This window comes from Pelmatolapia mariae, linkage group LG18 (genome assembly GCF_036321145.2).
Source record: "Pelmatolapia mariae isolate MD_Pm_ZW linkage group LG18, Pm_UMD_F_2, whole genome shotgun sequence".
Taxonomy (NCBI): domain Eukaryota; kingdom Metazoa; phylum Chordata; class Actinopteri; order Cichliformes; family Cichlidae; genus Pelmatolapia; species Pelmatolapia mariae.
The window spans coordinates 17552509-17576074 of NC_086243.1; the positions used below are offsets into that span (position 1 = coordinate 17552509).

At 39.9% G+C, this 23566-nt stretch overlaps 2 protein-coding genes across 5 annotated transcripts; one reads left to right on the forward strand and one right to left on the reverse strand.

Annotated features, from left to right (window-relative positions):
* Positions 1-8153: 8153 nt before the first annotated feature.
* Positions 8154-19263, reverse strand: ss18 (SS18 subunit of BAF chromatin remodeling complex). 4 transcript variants are annotated; one of them, XM_063461766.1, is made up of 11 exons: positions 19100-19263; positions 18541-18617; positions 18361-18445; positions 16428-16584; positions 15025-15255; positions 14383-14553; positions 13982-14059; positions 12433-12555; positions 10975-11105; positions 10487-10549; positions 8154-9730 (listed from the first exon to the last, which is right to left on the reverse strand). In XM_063461766.1, the coding sequence occupies exons 1-10, from the start codon at positions 19166-19168 to the stop codon at positions 10532-10534; spliced, it is 1140 nt and encodes a 379-aa protein (XP_063317836.1). In that variant the 5' UTR covers positions 19169-19263; the 3' UTR covers positions 8154-9730; positions 10487-10531. The 4 variants fall into 4 exon arrangements, with proteins under 4 accessions (XP_063317836.1, XP_063317834.1, XP_063317835.1 ...); XM_063461764.1 differs by lacking the exon at positions 10487-10549; XM_063461765.1 differs by having other exon boundaries at positions 8154-10549.
* A 599-nt stretch (positions 19264-19862) lies between these two features.
* Positions 19863-23230, forward strand: psma8 (proteasome 20S subunit alpha 8). The gene is made up of 7 exons (XM_063461459.1): positions 19863-20075; positions 21429-21555; positions 21713-21837; positions 22028-22150; positions 22244-22363; positions 22605-22667; positions 22749-23230. Exons 1-7 carry the CDS (start codon positions 19974-19976, stop codon positions 22839-22841), a joined length of 753 nt encoding a protein of 250 aa, XP_063317529.1. The 5' UTR covers positions 19863-19973; the 3' UTR covers positions 22842-23230.
* The last annotated feature ends 336 nt before the right edge of the window (positions 23231-23566 follow it).

Below are 23566 nucleotides of genomic sequence, written 5' to 3' on the forward strand. Positions count from 1 at the left end.
AATTAGATCAATGAATTATGGTAAAATCAGGTAGGCAGGGGAGGGAGGGGAATGCTCTATTACCCTTTTTATCATCAAAGTGAGTGCTGTGCTAATTATGCTAGTAGCACCCAGTCAGAGCCCACAAGAGACTGATAACAGAGCACTGCCCAGGGTTAGAGTGATTGCACTCACTTCCTCTTTGCCATCTCATTGGGCAGGTTGAGGTTGCTGATATTTCTGCATTAATAGGATGCGCGATGATACAAAGCAACGTTAAGAAGGTGTGATGTGCAATGCGTGGTTTTTTTGTTCCCTTTTCAACCCGAGTTCAAGAGCTGGCATCCCATTAGAGCTCTACTGCTAATCAATGTGAGACATTATAGGTTGTATAAATCACACTCTGACACCTGCTGTATGGGTCGTTAACAGAGAACTCACCAGGGAGGGATAGACAGAACAAACATGCAGACAGGCTGAACACAAATGTCTGAGGCTCAGGATAAGGAATTGATATTAGACCGTCATTATGGTGACCAAAGAGCTGATCAGTGAGGGAGAAAAACTGGTACAAAAGGGGGCCATACAACTAAACAACTAGTAGTGATGCGTCTGAGTTAGTAAAGAAAACATTGGTTTAAGTTTCTTACAAAGATGCACTCACAGACTCACTGCTTTCTAATAATGGTATGTAATCTAGGCTCAAATGATTATTTGCAATTTGCAGTTCCCAAACAACCACAGACCACCGGAGGTGTTTCTCAAATATTAGGAGGAAAGATGAGAGAGGTTCCTGTGAAAAATTTTAATTGAGGATGTAGATATTCTGCCCGAAAAGGCATGCAGGAAAGTGCACACGCAGGCATTTGTAACCTGAGTGTGGTACAGAGGGGGACCATCTGAAGACTCGCAGGCCCTTTGATGTCTTGTGAATACGGGCATAATGCATGTGTAATTAATAAGCCATTTGCATATGATGAACTAGGGCACTTAGTCAATGTTCTCGGGATACAAATACCTGAGGAAAACAATAACAACTGAGAACATTAAAAAAAGGAGTCTACGCAGAAAAAGACAAATCTATGGCCCGCTTCGGATTAGAAATACATTAGCAGCTAATTATGTCCTAATTGCCAATATTTTAGCAGGTGTTTGTACTTAACCAGTGGTAATGCCCTCCTGGAACAAGCTCATCAGGAGTATTCTCAGGTGAATCTCTGCAGTCCTGTGTGATTATTATGCGACAAGATGGACTTGTGGACAAAAACATGGATAATAAAGAGGCTGCCGAACCTGGTGATAGTAACAACAACAAAAACAGCAACATAATAATAATCATCATCACAAAAAAATAACCAAAACTCACAGTGACACTGCTACTATCACCACCACCACCACCACCACCACTACTACTACTACTAATTATAAGAAGAAGAAAAATAAATGACGTAGGAAAAAATAGGAGAAGAAGAAAGTACTTGAGTCCCATCTGTGATAGAATACCAATGTAAGCTTGACAATTATAAACTGTTATTCATGCTGAAATATTAGTGCTGTGAGCACGCAGTTCAAAAAGAAGTATTAATTTTTTTGGCCAAATATTTTCAAAGCAATCAAAGACTCTGGGAGGTGGAATTCTCTCACCTAATCAAACAGCAAATGTAACCCAGCGCTTGATTAAATATTGAGCTACGGAGTTTCAGATATCTTTTTTCATTGGCCTGCTGGCATTTGGCAGCAGGGGAGCATCAAACTCCTATAAGTCCCCAGAGTTAGTTCACTCTGGAAAAGTGCTGAGCCAGCAGATCAAACTGTAGAAATGTCACAGAGTGAAAGAAAATGAACTACAAGCGTGCATCGATTGAGAGTCTTCTCCACATCTTATAGACTTCCATGATGTTGATATGAGCGAAACCAAAGTGAAGCTAGAATTTTTAATGTGCCTGATGTTTCATAATAAGCCATTCAGTCAAGGACAAAATTAGGGTTTGCTGTATGTCAGTGTCATTGCTTATCACTGGGAAATAGTATCACTTATCACTATTTAATAGTAATTAAATAAGATTGTCTTTAAATCAAAGTTGATTTTTGTAATTAGGCCATTTTCAGTAATTCTATACTCTTATTCTCATGGTTTTCACTGATAGTGGCAATGCAGCTATTTCTCTGCTGTTCTTCTGCAGCATTATCACAAAAACTACCTTATTGCTGTTGGGAATCCATCATCTCCCCCTGTGTCTGCACATTAAAAACATTAATCTGCCAAAATACAGAGTCACTATCTTTTATTTTTTCTTCCTGTCACCCTCCACATCTTCCTCCTGGTTCTGTCAGAGACTTCTTCCTGTTAAAAGTGAGATTTTCCTTCTTGCTCTCGCCAAGAGTTTTCTGGTTGTTGGGGTTTAATTTGTATTATTCTAGGGTCTTTACCTTACAATATAAACTGCCTTGAGATAATTGTTGTTGTGACTTTGAGCTATAAAAATAAAAGTTGAATTGAATTCACTATTTTTGGTGAAGATGAAATCCCACATTTTTAACTTTTTTTAACTAGCAAATTACCTCTTTTTTTTCTTTTTAAAATGAAGACAGTAAGAACAACTGAAATATGCACTGCCAGACAGAAATAGTTGCAGCCAGAGAGAATGTACAAATCCACATTCTCAGTGAGGTGACCTGCTTTTTTTTTTTTTTTTTTACCTGTGCCCCTCTGTTGCTTAGAAAGCGCTTTGCATTACGTGACGCATGAAATCGGATTGTGGTGACTCATGGTATGAATCAAACGTTTTGTCTGCTATCACTCTTCTGTTACCTGTTCAATGCATTTCAGCCTTATCCAACTACACTTGCAGTTACCAACACCAACCATAGGTGTCGCCAAATCACGCAGCACTGAAATTTTGAAAGATCATATCTTTAAAGTTGTTAGTAAGGCCTGTGCTATTCCAAGATAACAACACGCGATACCTGTTGTAAACATCTGGTGCTCATGTCGCACAGATTCGCCCGACATGTCGGTAGGTCATCTTGCTCTTCATAAAAAGGCAGATTTAGGCTATGCTCTCAGAGTTGCAAATCCACATATCGTTGTTTGTTATTAAAATGATCCTAAACAATCATTCAGCCCTTTGCCTCAGTTTCACAAGTCTGAAATGCCATTTTGACAGTTCCAGGCTCAATACCCAGTCTTACATCAAATATCTGTTCAACTTTTTCCCCCATATTTTTTTTTTTTTGTTCTACTCCCCACACTCACCATTGTATTGTTCGACCTTGAGTGAGATGCTGTCAGGCGCTTTTTAGAACATAAGCGTTGCAGTTTCCCATAATCCACTGGGAGTGTTGAGGTGAGAGCTGTGGCCCAGTAGCACTCTGAGTGGCTGGCAGCGGATCAAAAGCAAACGAGGTTCCTGAGCTCATTCCAATTATAACAGCACACACTATCAACTACAAATACAAACAGCACATAAGTGATAGCACTGGTGGCCTGGAGGACTGCTGCCAGAGAGCAGGCAGCATGCTAATCAGGATACCTCTTGCCATGGGCTATTTAGGGAATAGCCTCTCATCCCACCAATTCCCCATGCCTTAACCAGGGAAACGAAAGAGAAGAAGGGGAGTGAATTCCCTGAGTGCACAATCCAAGGACAAAATATTAGAAAATGGATCTTTATCTTTGCTCTTGGCCAATATCCATATTAATTGCGAGAAAAAAGAACAACAATACAAATGCACTGAATAAAATATAAAGAGATTTGTCAAATACATACAGCTACAAATTAAGACCACCTCCTATACTCTGCTCTTATGTTAATTCAATCAAAAGGCCGACATAAAATAATGTCTAAAAAATTATAAAAAAATAAAAAATAAAAAAAATACCACGACTAATTTAATTTTCGTCCCATTTAATGCAAATTCCACACAGGCTTTCATTGACTTCACTAAGTAGGAATCAGACCGTACCCTAAGGTTTAACCTTTGCAAAAGCAGAATGTGGAAAAACAAGCTCCTCATTCATTTGCACATCACTTCACACTGGTTATTGCAATTAGTCTGATTATTCATAACAACAATCTTCCCAAGCATCCCATTGTAGTCCGCCAATCCAGCAAAGTGATTTATATCCGGTCGACTGTCATGGGGAAAAAGGAAGTGAGATGTTTAGAGTGGTTCTGTGCTAACGTGCGCACGCCCCCACCTCACACGGACATCCCCTCAGAGCTTGGCAACTCTCCAGAGCCATGCAGGGGCTGCGGAGTACAGCGGGAGCCTGAGTGAGAAGCACACATTGTGCACTGCGGGACCCCACCAGCCCCGGCCCGAAGGCACAACTCTCAAGGACATGGAGAACTGGGGCAGAGAACTTCCAAGCTTCCCACTGTTAGGGCAGGCTGAGAAAAAAGGGAGAGTTTCCAAAGTGTCTCTATCTGTTTGAGCATTACTAGTGAAATGTGTTGTTAAAAGGGATATCATCAGTTTTCTTGTTCAGTAAACAATAATCAGGCAAAAGCCCGTTGTGCACAGAATACCTCTAGTCTGTGAGACATTTAAATGTAAAATATATTATATAGAATTCACAATTAAACCCTATTATGTGTTAAAGAAGGGGTTAGACTGGTGTCACGTCTCATATAGGTGGGATACATTCCAGAGGAAAATGGTTAGAATAAAGTCCGAGTAGAAGTATTGAAAATGTGTGTGTTAATACACAGAGTCTAATCTCCCACTCAAAAATAATTACTGACCTGTATGACATTCGAGCAAGTGATACATTTGAATCAGCGGCTGATACAGCCTCGTGATCTCCATGTTGGGAAGTGTTTTTTGCAGGCAAAGAAATATATAATCTGAAAACGGAGATATGAAGTTCTACTGAATATTTTTGTGAACAGTGACAGTGATAGATACAGTCTGGTTTTTATAAAGTGTATTCAAAAGCAGGGGGAAAAAGGCAAGGTCTTCAACACTGCTGGAAGAAACAGTATTAGCAGCAGCCCTTTACCTTATTGTCCTTCCAGTCAGGAGCTCGGGATTACTGTGGGTCAACCCCCCTCTTCCTACAACAGGGAGAAGAAACCACACTGATCTGAGATGGAGTACCCCCAACAAAACCTTACCACATCGACCCATGCCACCATCCTGGGCCTCTAATGGAAGTCCTGGGCATCCAGATGCCTCCCCCGCTCTGACATGGGCGTCAAGTAGCGCTCTTCTCATCACTGGAAGCAGCAGGCTTCACAGCTCTCCTTTTCTCTCCCTGGGACTGGCTTTTTTGGAACATTGCAGGCAGATGTGTCCAGATGAGCACGTTCTAATTTGTAGGCCCAGGTTAATGCTCTGCCAGAAGCCCTGGAGGATCAATAGCTTTATTTCCCTAAAATGCCGGCATGGTGAGAACCAGCTCACGGGGTGCTTTTAATACCGCCACAGTTCCAGCGATGACTGGGTTGTATTGATTGTGCCCATGTGGAACTACGTGCGCCTTCTGGGGAAGGATCTATTTGTGTCACCCTGGGCCGGGATGGGGGCTCCACTGGAGGAGTTGAGAGCTCAGCCAATGGAGGATGCCAAAAACATCAAAACAGCCATGTTTACAGATTACCCAAAGGGAAAGCAAATTACAGCAATTATGCAGGCTGTGGGAATACTAATATCAGCATACCTGCTATTTTACCCAGAGACTACTTTTTTGAGGCTAGAACACATACAAAACAGCTCACTCAATTTGATTTGATAGCTAAACCCTCAACAAACGATGGGATTTAAGCGAAGCTCTGCACATCAAATGCATGCAAAACAATGTCTTTCTAGGGGATCACCCTGTTTGTGTATCGTCAGGTCCAAAAAATCTTTTCAGTTGTTTTGAAACTAGATATAATAGCTTACCCAAATATGTGTGAAGCGAGCGTGTATCTGGCAGGCGTAATGCGATACTAAACGTTGTCTCGACCATATTTATGTTTTCTTCTAAACAATGACAATTAATCTTTCTTTGTAAACACAGCAAATTGCTCTACGGAAAACTCATTTACTCTTGCAGCATTTATCTCATACATCAGTGCAGAGACAACATACAAAGGAGTCTTATCCAAATCGCGGGCCTTTTGTTTGCAGCTTTCCTGACATATTCATGACTGGGGCCATAATAGTCAGATTTCTGTTATATCCCCCAGGGAGAGCAGAGAGAATGGTGTCACATCCAATTACCGCAGCACACTGTAGAAGTAAATCAAAACTCGTGCCGTGAACTCTGCAATCTGAGGTGCAAATGCACGCACACACAAACAGACAAGCAAAGCGGTCCAACAGTTATATCAACATTGATGGAATATCGGAAAACACATTCTTCTGCTAACTTGGAGGTCATTTATGGATTACGCAGGGAAATGGGATTAGCTGGAGGCTGTTGGCTGCCTTCTCCTCAAAACATAAATTGACATATATAAGATCTAGGAGTAAGTGAGGCAGACAGCGCTTACTCAAGACTTTTCAGTTATGGATTTGTTTGCCGGCGTTCAGAAACCGAATGAGGACTATGATGTGCTCCCGTTTGGACGAGGAACAATCGGGTCACCATACTCACCCACACCTTCTCCTCAGCACCAATTTTTTTTTCTTTTCTCCCCTGCAAGAGAGAAATGGATGCCTTTGTCTTTTCCTCCACAGTAGTCTTTGGGAGGCCTGGTGGTTTGGTGGTTGGAGGGTATCTCAGCAGTGCATAGCCCCGTTTCACCCTGGAGCGGTGCAAAGCTCCTGCCCAATAAAACAGGCTGCATCCCCAGGGCCCCTCCCTCAAGCCTCCAGTCAGGGCTTGTTTTTGCACCATTTATTTAGTGTGACACATCTCCAATTAAACTGTGGAGGCTGCTGCATTCCCCCCATAACTACCTCTTATACCTCCCCATAGACTTTCTGTCACACTGAGAGTGTGGGTATGAGAGAGTGAAAAGGAGAGCTAGTGTGGAGACGGGGGGGAGAGAGAAAGAGAGAGAGATCACATCTTGCCTGCCAGCTATGATCACGATGTCATTTTCTCCTCAGTGGTTAGGAGCCTCCTCTGAAAGGTGCCCTGAATTATAATTATCAAAATATTGAACAAGATAATCATCCTCTTAAATGATGCTGCCACTTCACTATTTGCCATCACAGAACATGCATGGTGTAATGCTCTCCTGCAAGCTTTCTTGATAACTTATTTAGATCTGCACAGCCAAAGACATCTTCTTTTCTTTAATGGAAAAACAGGTGGATTTTTGGAATGTTAAGCTTGTCGAATGTATTTCCAACCCTTGAGCATCCACGAGAGCCTTAAAAGCAAAGCCTTTATAGGAAGCAAGAGTCTCCTTGCCACCTCTTCATCCTCCCACGACGGCCCGAGACACAGTCACAGGAGGAGTGACTTTGTCCGACCCCAATACCGTCTGCAAGAGCGCAGCTGAGGGCAGCAGCTGCCAGGGAGGACTGGTGGGGGAGCGCCCAAAACGCCAGCTCTGCCAAGCAGAGGGGCCAGGGGGAGCCCCAGTGGCAGCTGGGAAGGGTGGGGCAGCCAGCTGTGGAGCAGCAGGGTGGTGGGGTGACTAGGCGACGCCACTAAACCTGAGCAGGGATACACAAATGTGCACACAAGCACATAAAGCAAAAATAAAAACAGGCACACTGCAAAAAAAAAAAAAAAGTTCTCTCTCGCTTTTCTTAAAGCACTTCTGCTGCACTCATTAATCCAAACACACATTTCATCAGCACTAAGGCATCCCAAGCAGTCCGCAGCGCTCTTAATACCACACCGCTCTCCCATCACGTGCTTTGGCCACACATCTGGTGTACCATCTGTATCACTCCCCCCAATGTGACAGGTAGTCCCTCTCCCTCTCTGGAGGGAGCAGAAGGGGAAAGAGGGACACGGAAGGTAATTTTGGGTGTAAATGTGGTCTGGACCTCTCTGGATGCATCTGGACAAAGCAGACACGCTGCTGAGCAGGGCAGGGTCATTATCAGTTGGAAACTGACTACCAGATAGCAGATGAAGACAAAACAATTATATCATACTGTCACATTATGACAGCACCAATAGTGCACATCTTGTTTATGCTGTTCAGGATGAATGTTTCTGGTGTTATAAACAGTCTCTTGATAAACTGTCAATATCTATAAATTACACACGCCAAAATATATTAAAGATTCTTCCGATTTATTATAATGTACAGTTATACATTGCCATGACACAAATGTGACCACCACTTGAATGGGGTGCAGAATGAAAAATATTAAAACAACCATATAAACAATACCAGGAGGTTACTGAATTCCTCTTTTTATGTCGCTGTACACGTGGGAATCAATAAAATATGCACCATAATACAGATATCAAGCCAGTAATATAAAACTGCACAACCAGTCTTTACTGTGAAATTAAGGAATCAATTTCAGAACATTATTTTCACATCTTATGTTACATATTTGACAGTAACAATCATTTATTCACACACAACACTATTTGAATGGCATCAACTTAGACGTTTATTCAAAGGGGAGAAGGGATTCCAGCACTGTGAACAAACTAGCGTTATCAACTAACAAATGAAGTACTTGCCAGATATATTTGTAATACCGAGTTGGATTCTTTCCCCATTCACTAATTTGCAGTCAATGGACAAGACTGAGGTGCATGTATAGAAAAAGTAAAAAATAAAAACAGGGCTCCAGAGAGCATTTACTCACAATTTGCAGTGGCATCTGCTACATATTACCTCTTCGGGCACATTTATCAAATAGAGGCCAACAACCATTATTCTGTCAAGTACTGTGGGTTTGAAAAGAAAAAAAAAAAAAATTACTCGCCCACTTTTTTAAGAGAAAAAAAAAATCTAAAGAACTCACAGAATACAGCAAATTTCTGATAAGTATGATGTTCATATTTGTTTACTGATGAATTACTGTGTATGACAAAAAAAAAAAAACTCCTGTTCTTGTATTCCGGTGTTCACGCTGCTGATGTTGCAGATTTAATTTAATTTTTCCACAATTAAACAATTAAAGGAAATGTGCTGGATGAGATCTTAAAGAGCATTAAAAAAAAAAAAAAAAAAAAAAAACAAACAAACAAAAACATTGACACATACACTTGATGAAATTAACAACACAGCTTTAGTACTAGTTTCCAATGTCTTATACAAAGTTAGCTTGATCTAAAAAGCATAAAATATATTTTTACATCATCACATACATCAAGACATGTACCATGGCCTAGCTGGAAGTTCGCTTGGTGCACCATTTCATCTTTCCCTGTCCCCCACACAATTACCTACTGCTGGCATTATTGCTTCTGATGATCGGGGAGCTGAAGGATCGAGAAACAATGCACCACGTAGATTCAAACTGTACATTTACATCATGTGTTATCCAAAATTTTGTTAGCCCATTTCACAATCTGCAATGCTAAAGGATAAGGCAGTTCCATTTTTAAGGCATTGCTGTTTTGAGACATACTGGACCAGAGGTGACTCACTGACTTTGACGTAATGTCAGCAAACATGATAAACATGACTACATCTTATCAGCAAAGATAAAATCCCAAAGAGAGGGGAAACTGTATCTTGTATTTTTGAGCATTGTGTGTTTGTGTCCGAGAGATTAAAACCATCATTAAAGTCTGCTTCGTAACTGACCAGAGGTCAGAGCTTAGAGATCAGAGCAGAGCTGTGTTGGTTGCTGTGATCACTTCTCATTGCTGGTAATTTCCATACTGGCCCTGTGGAGAGAAATGCAACATCCTCGTGATACTGACCTTTTCAAAACAAACAAACAAACAAAAATAAATAAATAAAAAATAAAAAATCAGAAGTTTATGTTCACAAATCTCAATAAGGTGCAGACAAAAATCTGTGGTTTCAACCATATCATACTGCAAACCGTGATTTATGCCTGCACTGACTGGTTTTGACCAGCAGATGGCAGCATAACCTCACAACTTGTGAGCTCTAAATTCGAACTTTTTACCTCAGATTTCAGCAGCAGCATGGCTGAGGACGATAATCCTTTATTAAACAGTGGACACTAATTTTCAAGTGAGACAAATTCAGTGGAAGAACAGCAGTATTCTCTTTATTCCTACACAGGGGTCGAAGTATGTGTTTGACTTTAATGGAAAATGCAATGGAAGCAAATTTGGAAACAATGATTTGAAAGATAAAATTTAAATCCAACAAACACACTGGTTATGAAGACCAGTGTCATACATTGTAGAGATTAAGGACAGTCAGAGAATGTGAGCTCCTGTCTGTCTCATTACAATCTAAGAATGCTGTGTTTCTGGACCTCATATCTTTACAATTCGACCCCTGGTTAATAAAAAAAAGAAAAAAAAATAGAAAAGGAAAAATTTAAGAAAAAGAAAAGATGGGTAAAGAAAGACAGACGAGAGACAGAAGAAACAAAACAAATGCAAATTAAGGCTAGGTGGTCAAGCGTCTAGATTGGACGTTGAGGTCTTCACAGCAACCATTACCTTTGCTTCTTACAGAGCTAGTCAGGGGTTCAAATCCCCGGGTCTTTATTTCCTCATGTGCCCCTGAATATTCAAAGATAAAGATATCAAAGTGTAGCTGTGGTCCCCACATAAGACCACAGGAAATACAGGGCAACAAACAGATCTTCCTTTAAACACTGGAGCAGTCTGCATCAAGTTTAAGGAAGAATCTTCTTTAAAGCCCTCATATTTCACTGGAATGGCATACCACATTAGCCAGAACACAACAATATTAACATAGAAAACCCTTTTAGGAAGAACACATTTAACCACCGAATATGATGACAGCATGCATAACGTACTACTGCTTAATTTTTACCATCGTACTTCACTTACATTAATTACTGGTCTAACTGAGAGCTATATATAACATACAACTTAGCATGGCAATAAACACAGTAAGAGAAAGCCTAAGTGCAATGTACAGACAAGCCTCTGTCACTGTCCATTGTTGGGGTTATACTCACCTGGTCATAACCATAAGGGCGCTGCTGTTGGCCCTGTGGGGGTCCGGGTTGTGGAGGGCGATAGCCCCCGTACTGCTGTCCCTGCCCTTGAGGATAGTTAGGATACTGTCCTGGGGCACTTTGGGAGGGACCTACAAACAAAGACATTAATAAATAGAGGACTTTTTATGCTTGTCAGCCTTGAGTGAACCTAAAACTCTTTGATTGCTGGGCACTGTTAACAGAGAAATGAAATGCTTCCACACAGTGCAGTTTATTATGAACACAGTTTATTAAAAAGAAGAAGAAAGGATATGGAACAAAAAAAAAAAAAAAAAAAAACTAATTTAGGTTGAAGCACTGAAGCATGCAGTGCAGGAAAATTCTATAAAAACTGGCTGTCAACCAGTGTTACTGAAGTGTTAAGGTGCAGCATCAAAAACAGGTTTATACTTGAAGTCCTAATCCAGCTCTGATTCTGCCAAACTCATTTCCATTTTTCTTATGCTTTGGACTTGTTATTGTGAAAACTTTGGGGAATACCTGTTAGTTTACAATAACTAGTGGGCTGCAATAAAAAAAAAAAAGTGATGGATGACAAAAAGAATAGCGGATCTGTCAGACCCATTTGTTACGGTTGCCTCCACCACGCCTGACTCGGTGATGAATGAGAGCGAGTGAGTCAGGCTGGAGACAGCCAGTGGTTCCCTAATGCAAGGAGACATCAAAGAGATTCTGTTGGTCTTCATTAGAGGAGCAAGCATCATTTTAAAAACAAACAAACAGAAAGACAGAAAAAAAGGAGGGGGAAAGAAAAGGTTGTGTATATATTATTATGTTATATACGCTCCTGTACAGATGCTGTGAAGGACTGGGCAAAGTCTGACTGGAGTTGAAGTCAAATGAGGCCCACGCAACATCATTAGGCGCTCATAATGCCTTATGCTGTTGAGCATAACCTTGTGGGGGCCTGAGAGAGCGGGCATGTGTATGTGCCAGATGGATCTCACCTCACAACCTCTGCGTCTCCAGTAGCTCATTACTTGCATGAGCTCTGGCTCAGACAGAGGGTGAGTGATGGAAAGTTGCAGAGAAAAATGGGATGAGGAAAGAAAAGCCTAAAAGCTGCAAGAGCTATACTGAAAGTGCAAGCCAAACATTTTTAGACTAATTTATTTCCAGGTATTGTTGTAAAATATGAATGTTTCTACCTTCAATTATATTTCAGATGGTTTCTATTATCATGTATAATTTGCTAACATGATATTACACAGCACTACTAAAATTAAGTAACTGTAATCATTAAGAACGGTTGTGTCATTCAATTCTCTGCTCAAAATGATATCTTGATATGCACAAAGCTTAGTTACATCAAGCAACAGTGTATAAAGGATCAATGTTTTTTCAACTGTTATAAGGCACCCAAAGAGGGCTTATAGCGCCTCCTACAGGGGAAATAAAAATTTTGCCGTAACTCACCATATCCCTGTTGTTGGGGTGGATAGCCCTGTTGACCTGGGTACTGCTGCTGAGGAGGATATCCCTGTTGCTGAGGTGGGCCTTGCTGGTATGCCTCCTGCTGCTGGCCATATTGAGCATTACCTTTGAGGGGGAAGGGGGGCAGCAGCGAATGTGAGCAACATGTTATTGACTACAGCACAAAAGCAAGGAAGACTGTGAATAAAATATCTTACTATCCAATGGAGATGAATTTGATTTGTAAGAGTATAATATGTGCCAGTGCTCTTATAGAGGAAATAATACTCAGACACTACTGCTACACTACGGCTGTAGTAGGGAGTGTCAGTGTCAGAAGTCAGTGTCCAGCCACCATATCAGATTTGTGTGAAGTATGAAGTCTAACATCAGTTTTGTATGAATAAGTACAACTACAAGTACAAGTTTACATATTAATAATTTCTTCTAAGATAGGAAAAAGAGGTAACAGGTCATTATTGTGAATTTCAAACATGCACAATCATATTTAATAGCAGCACATTTTTAACATACATATTTTTCCTCATTTTTGCCATTAAAACGACTAAAAAGAAAAAGAAACAAACAAAAAGAAAAATCCCAAAGCAAATCACTTGTGTTTGAAAGGTCAAAAGAGAAACAGTGTAGAAAGAGGGAAAATCAAAACAAAACGAGGAAAAAAAAAGGTAAATGTTAATTGAAGAAAAAAAAGAAAAGAAAAAAAAGCTACATTTTAGTAGGTAATCTTAAAAGTGTGTTTGCTTATGCAATTAATACTATCCCTAAATACACCAACAACAAGAAAATCTACTGCATATGAGCCGTTATATTTCGACAAGAATGCAAAGGTGCCATACTTTTAAAAAAACATTTGAAGACTTCAGTGTCGCTACTGTGGCTCTTAAACAAACCCCACAGTTTTTGATTTAAAATGTCAGTCTGCTTTACGTGAAATGGACAGAGGCACACCTACAAGTGCTTATAAATATGAATAAGGTGGCTGTGGTTCAGGAGGCAAATCGCAAAGCTGGCAGTTCGATCCTCTAATCTACATGTTGAAGTATCCTTGGGCAACATAGTGATTCATAAGTTTCCCCCATAGCATCTATCGTAATGCGAGTATGTGAATGGGTAAATGAGGAAAACTCTTGAGTGCTCAAATAGAAAATATATATAAACACATATGTACTTATCAGCTACTGCACCAAATAAGTGCAGTAGCATGATTTCAGGTTACTTCTGCACAACTTTACCGTAACGCCTCAAATAAGACTGTCCCTGACTTTTCTTTCACCCCAACTGGTAGAGACCCGTTCACGAATAAGCGGAGTCAGCATTACAAGAACTGTATGACTGCTTAGATCCCGATTTATCAATGGACAGCAGAACCTTTGTTTTTTACTTTGATTTCCCCAGAAAATAATGAAGAAACTGAAGTGTTTGCTTTGTCACAGTCTCTTTGCATCATTTGTGTTTTAACACAACTCCTGGGTTCATTTGTTGAGGTTTTTGTTTTTCCTTGTTTTTCCAAGCGGCTGGAAGGTTCTCCTACCTTCTGATGCTCCCTGTCCTGCGTGACTGTACTGGTCCCCATAGTAGTCTTCCTGCCCTGGATACTGCTGAGGGGGTCCTACATACACATACACACAACATACACACAAGTAGATTCAAGGTGTTGTTGGATTGGTTGTGTGAGGGGAAGAGTAAAGAGGATGGATTCCTTGCCACTAGTTCCTATTAGAAAGCTTTCTTTTGGTCACTTGACTAATTTTTATAGAGGCGGGAGGCTTTAGGTTACATCTTTAGTCGCCAACATCTCTGTGAGCAACAGTGGAGGAAATAAGAGGAAACTGGGAGGAATGAGAATAAGAAATACAGGAGGGTGGGTTAGGGAGAGGAAAGACCAACACTCACAGCTCGCACACATAAGAGACACACTCCAAAAGAATATACCTTGCTGTGGGGGTCTGTAGGGCGGCATTGGCCTTTGCCCCATGACATGATTCCCCTGGTTGACTTGGCCAATCATGCCCATTGGGTTCTGTTGTCCTTGGTAGTGCTGTCCACCACCACCAGGAGGCATGTTATATTGCTGTGAGGGAGGCTGCTGGTGCATCATTGGACCTGAGGTAAACAAAATAAAATAAAATAAAAATGAGCTGTCAGAGAAATGACAAGGCACTGCAAAACCATTTTCAACATGTTAAACTAAAGACTTTTCTTTTGTGAATGTATTTTAAGACCCATTTCATGTCCACGCTGACTAAAAAGAAAAGAAGGGCGAACAACATAAAGGAAAATTGGTGTCACTTAAAGTATAGTTGCACCAGTATGAATCATTTAACACCACTGTGACAAAAATCAGTAACCAAATGCATGAATTTTAGGAAAAGTGGCAGCACATTAGCCCACAAACATCAAGGGCCATCACTGGGATCTGAACCGATTAATTCTTATCAGCCTTCAGTTTGCATCACTGGTTAATGTTCCATGTTGGCTTCACGATGTTATAAAACTCAGACTATTGGATTTTATACAATAATGCAACTGGAAATTAATGCAATTGAGTAGAAGATAACAAGTTTGCTGCTTTACCTTGATTGGGCTGCATGTTCATGTTTGGACGAGGCCCATAGTTTCCCATGGGTTGGCCTTGGGTCATATTCATTTGGCTCTGAGATGGCATGCCCTGGGAGGAAGGGACAGCGTGATTGTAGCCACCCATGGAGCCGTGGCTGCTGGGGGGCATATTCATAGAGCCACTGGGCATGTTTGGGGGCTGGTTGGGGCCTGGACCAGGACCTTGCATGGGCATGTGATTAGGTCCTGAAAAATAAGAAGATCTTCATGATGCTTTGAAAGGTAACAGAAAAAAATATATATATTCTGAGACTTCCAGTAGAATTGTAAGTTACTATTGATGCTATTTACATCCAGATGACTTTTCTAATAATTTCCTCACAGAGTTGACAATCATGGTTTTCTTGTCTCTATATATTTCCCTTGTCAATAACAACAAGAACGAGCAGTCATCTTGAATGATTCATTCCAGCCTGCCAAATCTAACTCTCTTGCAGCTTTAAATAACCAAACAAACTGGATAACAGTAGCAAGGATCAGCTGATCCTGGATCACCCAGTTAATACTGGATCTTCTAAGCAATGTATGGAACACGGGGCCCAGATATCACAATTCAAAGGAGAACAATAACAGAGTGTTTTCTATGTTGTGACTACTCCATTTCTGCACATAGTGCTGAACAATCAGGTCAGGGGATTGTTCACTGTTGCATTTTTTCATATCTAGCACACAACAAGAAATAGTCCACTTAAAGTTTGCTGCCTGAGTGTGCAGGAGGCAAAGGCACATGATGCCCACACACTTGCTGTGAATAGCAAAGGACAAATACCTAAATTTTCAAATGGCTACAACAGGACATTACCCAGATTTTGTGCTACGCAGCTGGCAAGTTAAAGACTGTTTAATGTCTGATCCAACTGTGTATGATGTTACCTCTGTTATGTAACAATAAGAACTGCATAATGGATGAAACATGGGACACACAGTATGCACTACCAGGGTTGTCAAATATATTTCATTTTTCCTCAGTTAATTACCATGTGGTACAGACATTTTGTTTTATAAAATTGTTAATTCAGTTCTTCTTCTTCTTAAAAAAAAAAAAGAAAAGAAGAAAATGCGCCAACCCCCAAAAAACAATCAATAACAGGAGAAAGACAATGATGCATGCATGAACTATGCTACTTCAGCAGAGAAGGATAACCACAATCAGATGGAGAATCAAGCCCAAGACCACCACAGCTGGCAAATGGGTGACATCATCCTTCAGCATGTTTGCCTATGATACCTTAGAGCGACCTCCCTCACAGTTCTGTGGTGTTGCTAGGCAACCCAAGTGAGACAGGAACTGAGGGAAAAGGAGAAAGAGAAAAGAAAGACAAGGCAGGGAAGTTAAGGTGGGGGGGGGGGGCACATACCAGGCATCTGTCCATTCATCTGGTTCTGCATATGTGGGGCTGGAGGGCCGCCGCTGACCATACCCTCAGAGGGCATGTTGTGACCGTGAGGAGGCTGAGGAGGGGGGCCACTTTGGTTCATGCCACCAGGACCCATGGGCATATTTTGAGTGGGCGGCTGTAGGTGCACAACACAGACAAAAAAATAAATCCACATGATCTCTCTGAAAACAGATCTCAACCTGAGCCACTCGAGATAAAAACTCCAGAAAAAAATATGATAACTCTGATATAGAGATTGCGGCATTCATGTAGAACCCTAATGTAAGGAGAACAAAATCTATTAATATACATTGAAAGGAAAAAAGTTTTTCAATAAAAGGAACAGCTAGAAACCTTCAATGATTACAAAAATGCATAGATAGACAAAGTTGCAACAAACTGAACAAAACTGGCTTAAAAAACTAGCCTGAACAAAGACTGTAATACATGCAGCAGTTTAAAAGGTTCATGGCTTAAAAACAGCAATTAAAACCGTTCTCTAGTCTGCATTTCTTTTAAACAGCTGGTCCTAATCTCAGCTGTTTGAGTCATTGACTACCCCTCCAGAAACATGCTCACCATGCAGCATATTAAGAAAATGAATGTGCCCACACTCATCATCTGAGTTTAAGGTATGTAAGCAACATTTACTCATAAGAATACACTCACTCCTTTACTATATGATTGTTAGCAAATCAGTGACTTCAATCACTTTTGTAACCACTGTGCTTCTTCGCAACTAGGGATGAGAATGCAAGAACAGTTTCAGTTGAGAATCGATAACAGATTTTAATGGAATTAATCAAGTCTAATAAAATTCTATGCCTCCAAGCTTATCAATTCTTTTTATTCGAAGCCGACAACTGTTTTGCGTAGATGACCACGCCAAATAAATTACAAATAAAAGCCTTTTTTGGGCCATTTCTACACTGTGTTCAGACACAGTGTACACAGTGTTTCTTGTTGATGCTGGGAACCTTAGGGCTGAGTAATTGATCAAGTTTTAATATGAATTAAGTTTTGGCTTCCAAAGGTAATCAAGACATAATGATGACTCTTTATCCCCATTTGCCTGCATCCACTGTGACTGGCAGTTGCTCTTGCGAGATGGGCTTTCTCGGGCTAACTTCACATTGCCAACCATTTTTTTCCCCCTCTCTCTCCATGTACCTATTTACATTTTTCATTGGAATTCGGTTATATTTAAAGGTCAAGGAAAGCACACCTTTATTTGAGGTTTAATAAATGTTCTAGTTGATAAACACTCTTTTGAGTTAATCAAGATTACATTTAATGACTTGAAAAAAATAAATTGTGCTTTTAGTTTTTGACATATTTGACTCTCGTAGCCTACTTGTTCTTCAAACAGGTAATTGTTATGGAATGATTAGGAGCATGGATAATCCAACTATAAGCAGACTCAATAATTACACTACTACCAATAAAAATAATATCAATATTAAACACCACTAACAAGTGCCTGAGAGCTTAATCAAACTGAGAAATGAATGGATTTTCACAGCAAAGGATTCAATTTGTTCACCCAAAATATTTATTCTACTTAATGAAGCCTTGCGAATGAGCACTACTGGCAATAAATCCTTACATGGCAGCTACAACAGCTCAACAGATAGCACTCATACATAAAGAAATACTGCAGTCTGTTTGTACTGAACATCCATAACAGTGAGGGTTTTCAAAAGACTTATTTTAATTTTGCTGACAGGGGAAAAAAAAAATCATGACTTTGTTCAAAATTCTTAATCTCATTAAAAAAAATGTTTCTTTAACATTGATGATTTATCTAAAACACCCAAGTGACTTGAATTGGGTATGATCGAAGAAGACAGGTACAGAGAAGACAGTCAGACATTTCAGTCATTCACAACAACCACTAAGAATTCATACTCACAGCAGGGAGGAGAGACTGCATGTTCTGATTGGAGTCTGCTATCGTCGCCAAGTACACTAAATTTCTGTGCAGCATCTGTTGATACCTAGGCAAGTGAACAGTGCAGTGTTTGAGTCAATGGGAACTTAAAATAAATGTAACGTGAAATTAAAAAAAAACTTAATAACTCCAATAACTTACTGTGAACACTCAGCCGTTTTGCCTTTACTCTGGAAATCCATTATGCACTGGATCAGCTGGTTGTTTTCATCAAGTAACTGCAATGGTAAATTCAGATATTTCTATTACGTGTGTTACTCATTCTAACTCCAAAAAATATTAATAATAAAGCAGACGGACACGGTCATTTGGCGTGACAATTAATTTGCTTGCCGAATGTTATTCTGTCTTAATTTTAAGACAGTGAAGTGTCGTGTTTTGTAAAATGTGAGTGTGCGTTTCTAGCCAACAAAAGACGCGTCTTGCTAGCTAGCTGTGCTTTGCTAACAAAACCACAGGCCTCCATTAACCTAAAACACAATTATACGTTAGTCCGATAAATCCACCCAAGACTCGTACTCCACACGTGGAGTGCCGTTTCCAGGGAGGTTCATATTCACCGCGCTCTGACCCTGTAACATTGTTCCTGAGCTGCTCACAGTTGGACTTGGATGGGCACTGCTACATTGATTATCTCAACGGCTAGCCGCGTTTGATGCCACAGCCTCCATTCTGCGACGCGCTAAAAAAGATGAATTACCTTTTGTATTCCAGCGGGTGTTATATCACCCTTCCCACGCTGCCTGTGAGGTGCAAATGCCACCGACATGGTGATACTATAGAATATTAACGTAAGCTACAGCATATAAGTTAAAAGTAGCTAACACACTGAACAAATCGGTAGAACTCAGATCAAGCAGTTGAGAATACGATGCAATTTCGTAATGCGGTGGTCCATTTTGGGGGACGAAGTAGCACATTTTAACTCATAGTTACTGATTTCTGCTTATTCTCACCATACATGAGTAATTGATGTAAAACTTAAGATCACATAAATCATAATATATAAGAAGATTTATTTAAATAGCTAAAATCACACACATTTTGGCTTAATTAAATTACAATTTCACCTATTTTTCATATAATGGAACAGTCTAGAGCTAGACCACAAGATCATATAAAATAAACTGCCAGAAAAAGGGGGAAAGCGGAGCGTTTAGTGTATATATATCTAATTAAAAATGACATTGCATAAATTTTGGTAGTAATAACTAATATCAGTCCTGGGATTTATGTGCTCTTATTCACTCTTATAGCATCCGTATTCAAAGGAGGAACCTCTCTCAATATGTAAAGTAAATAAAACTTGATATTAAAATACCGTATATGCTCGTAGTGTAATATTCTGCTTTTTACGATTTCTGTTTTTCGGAGAACCAATCAAATTATACAGAGTATTGTGTTTTAATCACAAGTTCCCTCCGGGTGGACTCCACTTTTGGTATCGTCTCAGTTCACAGGTCATGCGCAGGCGCCCTTTTCAACACACGGAGTGAATCGCTTGTTGCTAGCAAGCTGAATCATTTGGTAGCCTTTTCTCCAGTTTATTGCTACAGTACGCGTCTTGCGGTGCAATGGCGGCAAGATATGACAGAGCCATTACTGTCTTTTCCCCCGATGGTCATCTTTTTCAAGTGGAGTATGCACAGGAAGCTGTAAAGAAAGGTTCTACAGCGGTAAGTATTTAAATGAAACTAATGCTAAAGCTAACGATAGCAACATGGGTGACGCTAGATTAGCCGATCAACGCGCGGCTAGCGGTTTCCTTTATGTATTTAGCAGTTTTCTTTCTTAACACCTTCTGTTATGGACCAAGGCTTTGTTGCAATTTTACGAGCTTGTTGGCTTGCAAATCTGTAATACATATTTTTAATGCCGGAAATGGCAAACAAAAAGCAGTCATCGTTAGCTAGCATTTTGTCGCTGTGTCACTCTTCACACTTAACTTTCATTTTCGTTGTGTTGGTACTAACTGACAGGAGTTTGCAAGTACCCATGATTGATTATTACCTGGTCTGGAAAGTTGAATTTTACTCTGCATATTATATCTCCCTCCAAATCACTGAAAAGCCACTGTAGTAGCCTAATAACTAATGGTAGTTATGTTAAGGTTTAGTGACAAAAGTTATAAACTCACAAAGCTACTAAGTCGCAGTTCCCCTGGTTACAGGTAACAGCTGTCATAATAGTGGCTTACAAAGGATATTGAGGAACGATGAAGGCGAAACTAAACGGTTTATATTTATTATATGAAAATAAATGCAAAAAAAACCCTTCTAACTTTAGAGTATGTGTTTGGAAGTAATCTTAAATAAGTCCTAATCAGGTTTTGTTGAGTAAACTTGGCTATGATAACTGATTACTTTGTAGAGGGCTCCTTTTTGGACAGGTGGAGCACAGAAAAACCTCACATAAAAATAAAAAACCAAACACACGTGTGACCTGAGCAGAATTTTTACTTGGCTAAAAAAACTGAGGTTGTAACTGAAAATTGTCATCACTCTCTTCTAATTCCTCTTTTGGCTGCTCCCTTTAGGGGTCAACACAGCAGATCATCTGCCTTCGTCTCACCCTATCCCAAGAATCCTCTTCTGTCATGCCAACCCTCTGCATGTCCACCTTCATTACATTTATGTATCTTCTTTTTGCTCTTCCTCGTTTGCTCCTGCCTGGCAGCTCCATAGTCAGCTCCCTTGTTCACTGTATTCACTATCTCTCTTCTGCACATGTCCAAACCATCTTAACTTTGCCTCCAAACTGCTTAACCTGAGCTGTCCCTCTGATATACTTTGCATTGTGTACTTACTTTCTTTAGTCAACTTATTGGGGAATTGTTCATTTACAGCTGGACACATAAACTTATTTGGAGCCTTACAGCTTAAAACTCTGCCAAATCAAACATGCAGAGGTATCCGCTTTGTAGATTTATTTGGGAATCTGAATATTTGCTGGATATTATTTACTCACGTCAACTGCTAGGCCGTGGGAGAAAATTAATATTAATGTTTTCATTTTTTTTTTATATGCAGGTGGGAATCAGAGGTAAAGACATTGTTGTCCTTGGTGTGGAGAAGAAATCTGTTGCAAAGTTACAGGAGGAAAGGACTGTCCGCAAGATATGCGCACTGGATGAGCACGTCTGCATGGCATTTGCAGGTATCCCAGATAATACTTTTCTTTCCATAACTGAATAATGTGTTCATTATTTAACATGGCATAGTAGAAGACAGCTGTGTCATGTGTTAGTACTTGGCTTTTATATTTTTGTTGTAGCTTTGTAATGTGTTGAATGGCCTCATTCATTGTTTTATAGGTTTGACCGCAGATGCTCGTATTGTGATAAACAGAGCTCGTGTTGAGTGCCAGAGCCACAGGCTAACAGTTGAGGACCCAGTCACAGTGGAATACATCACACGCTACATAGCTACACTGAAACAGGTATGGAACCATCTGAGCAGTCGTTTACTGTTAACACCTTCAGAAAGGCATGTGTTAGCTATTCCTTTCAGTGGGCAAGAGTGTTTTCTGCATTTGTGCACTGCACCATGGTTGCTAGCTGTTTCATTTTCACTACAGAGTCATGAATAACCTGTCAAAATTATTTATTTATTTTTTAATGTATTTGTAGCGCTATACTCAAAGCAATGGTCGCAGGCCGTTTGGCATCTCTGCATTAATTGTTGGCTTTGACTACGATGGAACTCCCAGGCTGTATCAGACGGACCCGTCGGGAACGTACCATGCCTGGAAGGTCAGTAGGATTTCTCTGTGTCCAAAAGGTTTCTTGTACAAGTATGAAAATGACTTTTTTTAAAAATTTCTTTTTTAAAAACAAAAAAAACAGGCAAATGCAATCGGCCGTAGCGCAAAAACTGTGAGAGAGTTCTTGGAGAAGAATTACACAGAAGAAGCCATTGCTGGGGACAATGAGGCAATCAAGTTGGCCATCAAAGCTTTGCTTGAGGTAAGGTTACCATTAGTTTCTGTATTTCCATATATGTTGACCTCAATGTATTTACATCTTCTATGATGTGAAATTAAACAGTCATGGTTTCATCAAAGAGCACCAACTGCTGCCAAATAAACTATAACTTTCGCTTTCCAGCGTTTTCTGTGTAAATGTGTGCATATGGTCTTAGCAGGCGTAATAAATGTGTCCTGAATTGGTCACAGTATTCTCTTTATTTTTTGTTTGCTGGTCACAGGTTGTCCAGTCAGGGGGGAAAAATATTGAACTTGCTGTTATCAGACGAAATCAGCCACTGAAGGTAAATAACAAGGCAAATATTACTTTATTTTTTCTACTAGTTCACTAAAGTGCTAATGGGTTTGCATTTTGTTCTTTGCAGATTTTGGAATCCAAGGAAATTGAGACCCTGGTGGCTGAGATTGAAAAGGAAAAAGAAGAAGAAGCAGAGAAGAAAAAGAAAAAATCCACATAAAGCAGTTGTATAAAATCTTGTCCTTATTGCACTTGGATGATGATGATATCATACTTGGTTTCCAAATATTAGAAGGTTTCAGAAGGTTTATTCATTTATTTCATTGTAAAGAACTGACTCATAACTTGTGATTTTCACATATTGTGTAGATGCTATACCAGTTGTAAAGACCTTCAGAATTATACATCCAACTGTTGAGCTGACTATTGCGAAAACACACAGTCGTAGATCTCAGGTTAGGGTTCAGATCTTAAACTATGGTCACATTTTTTTTTTTTTTTTATCATTCAGTAAACAATTCTAATAACTCCCCGGTGTTAAAATAAACTGTACGTGATACTCAGAACCTTAATGAAACAAAATACTCAATAAAAGCAGACTTGTTTGTATGATTTATTATAACAGTTGTTTCACTCCATTATACCAGCTTGCTCTACTAAATACAGCCATTGTATAAAAATCACTGAAATTATTAGTAGTGACACTTCTAGTAACAAAGACTGTTTTTTTTTTTTTTCAAGATGAGGCTTGGGAAAAGAGCACAAGATTTCCTCACTCTCTTTATTGATTATTCTACTGCAAAGCAAGTAGTGTGATAAAGATAACTACAGTTTAAAAACGCCACCAGCAGAAGTGAAGCGTGTGGCTATAAAGTGTAACGTTTTTCATTTATCAGCATTCTGTTGCACAGACCTGAAAATGGAAGGGGGTGGGGAGTTGCTGGA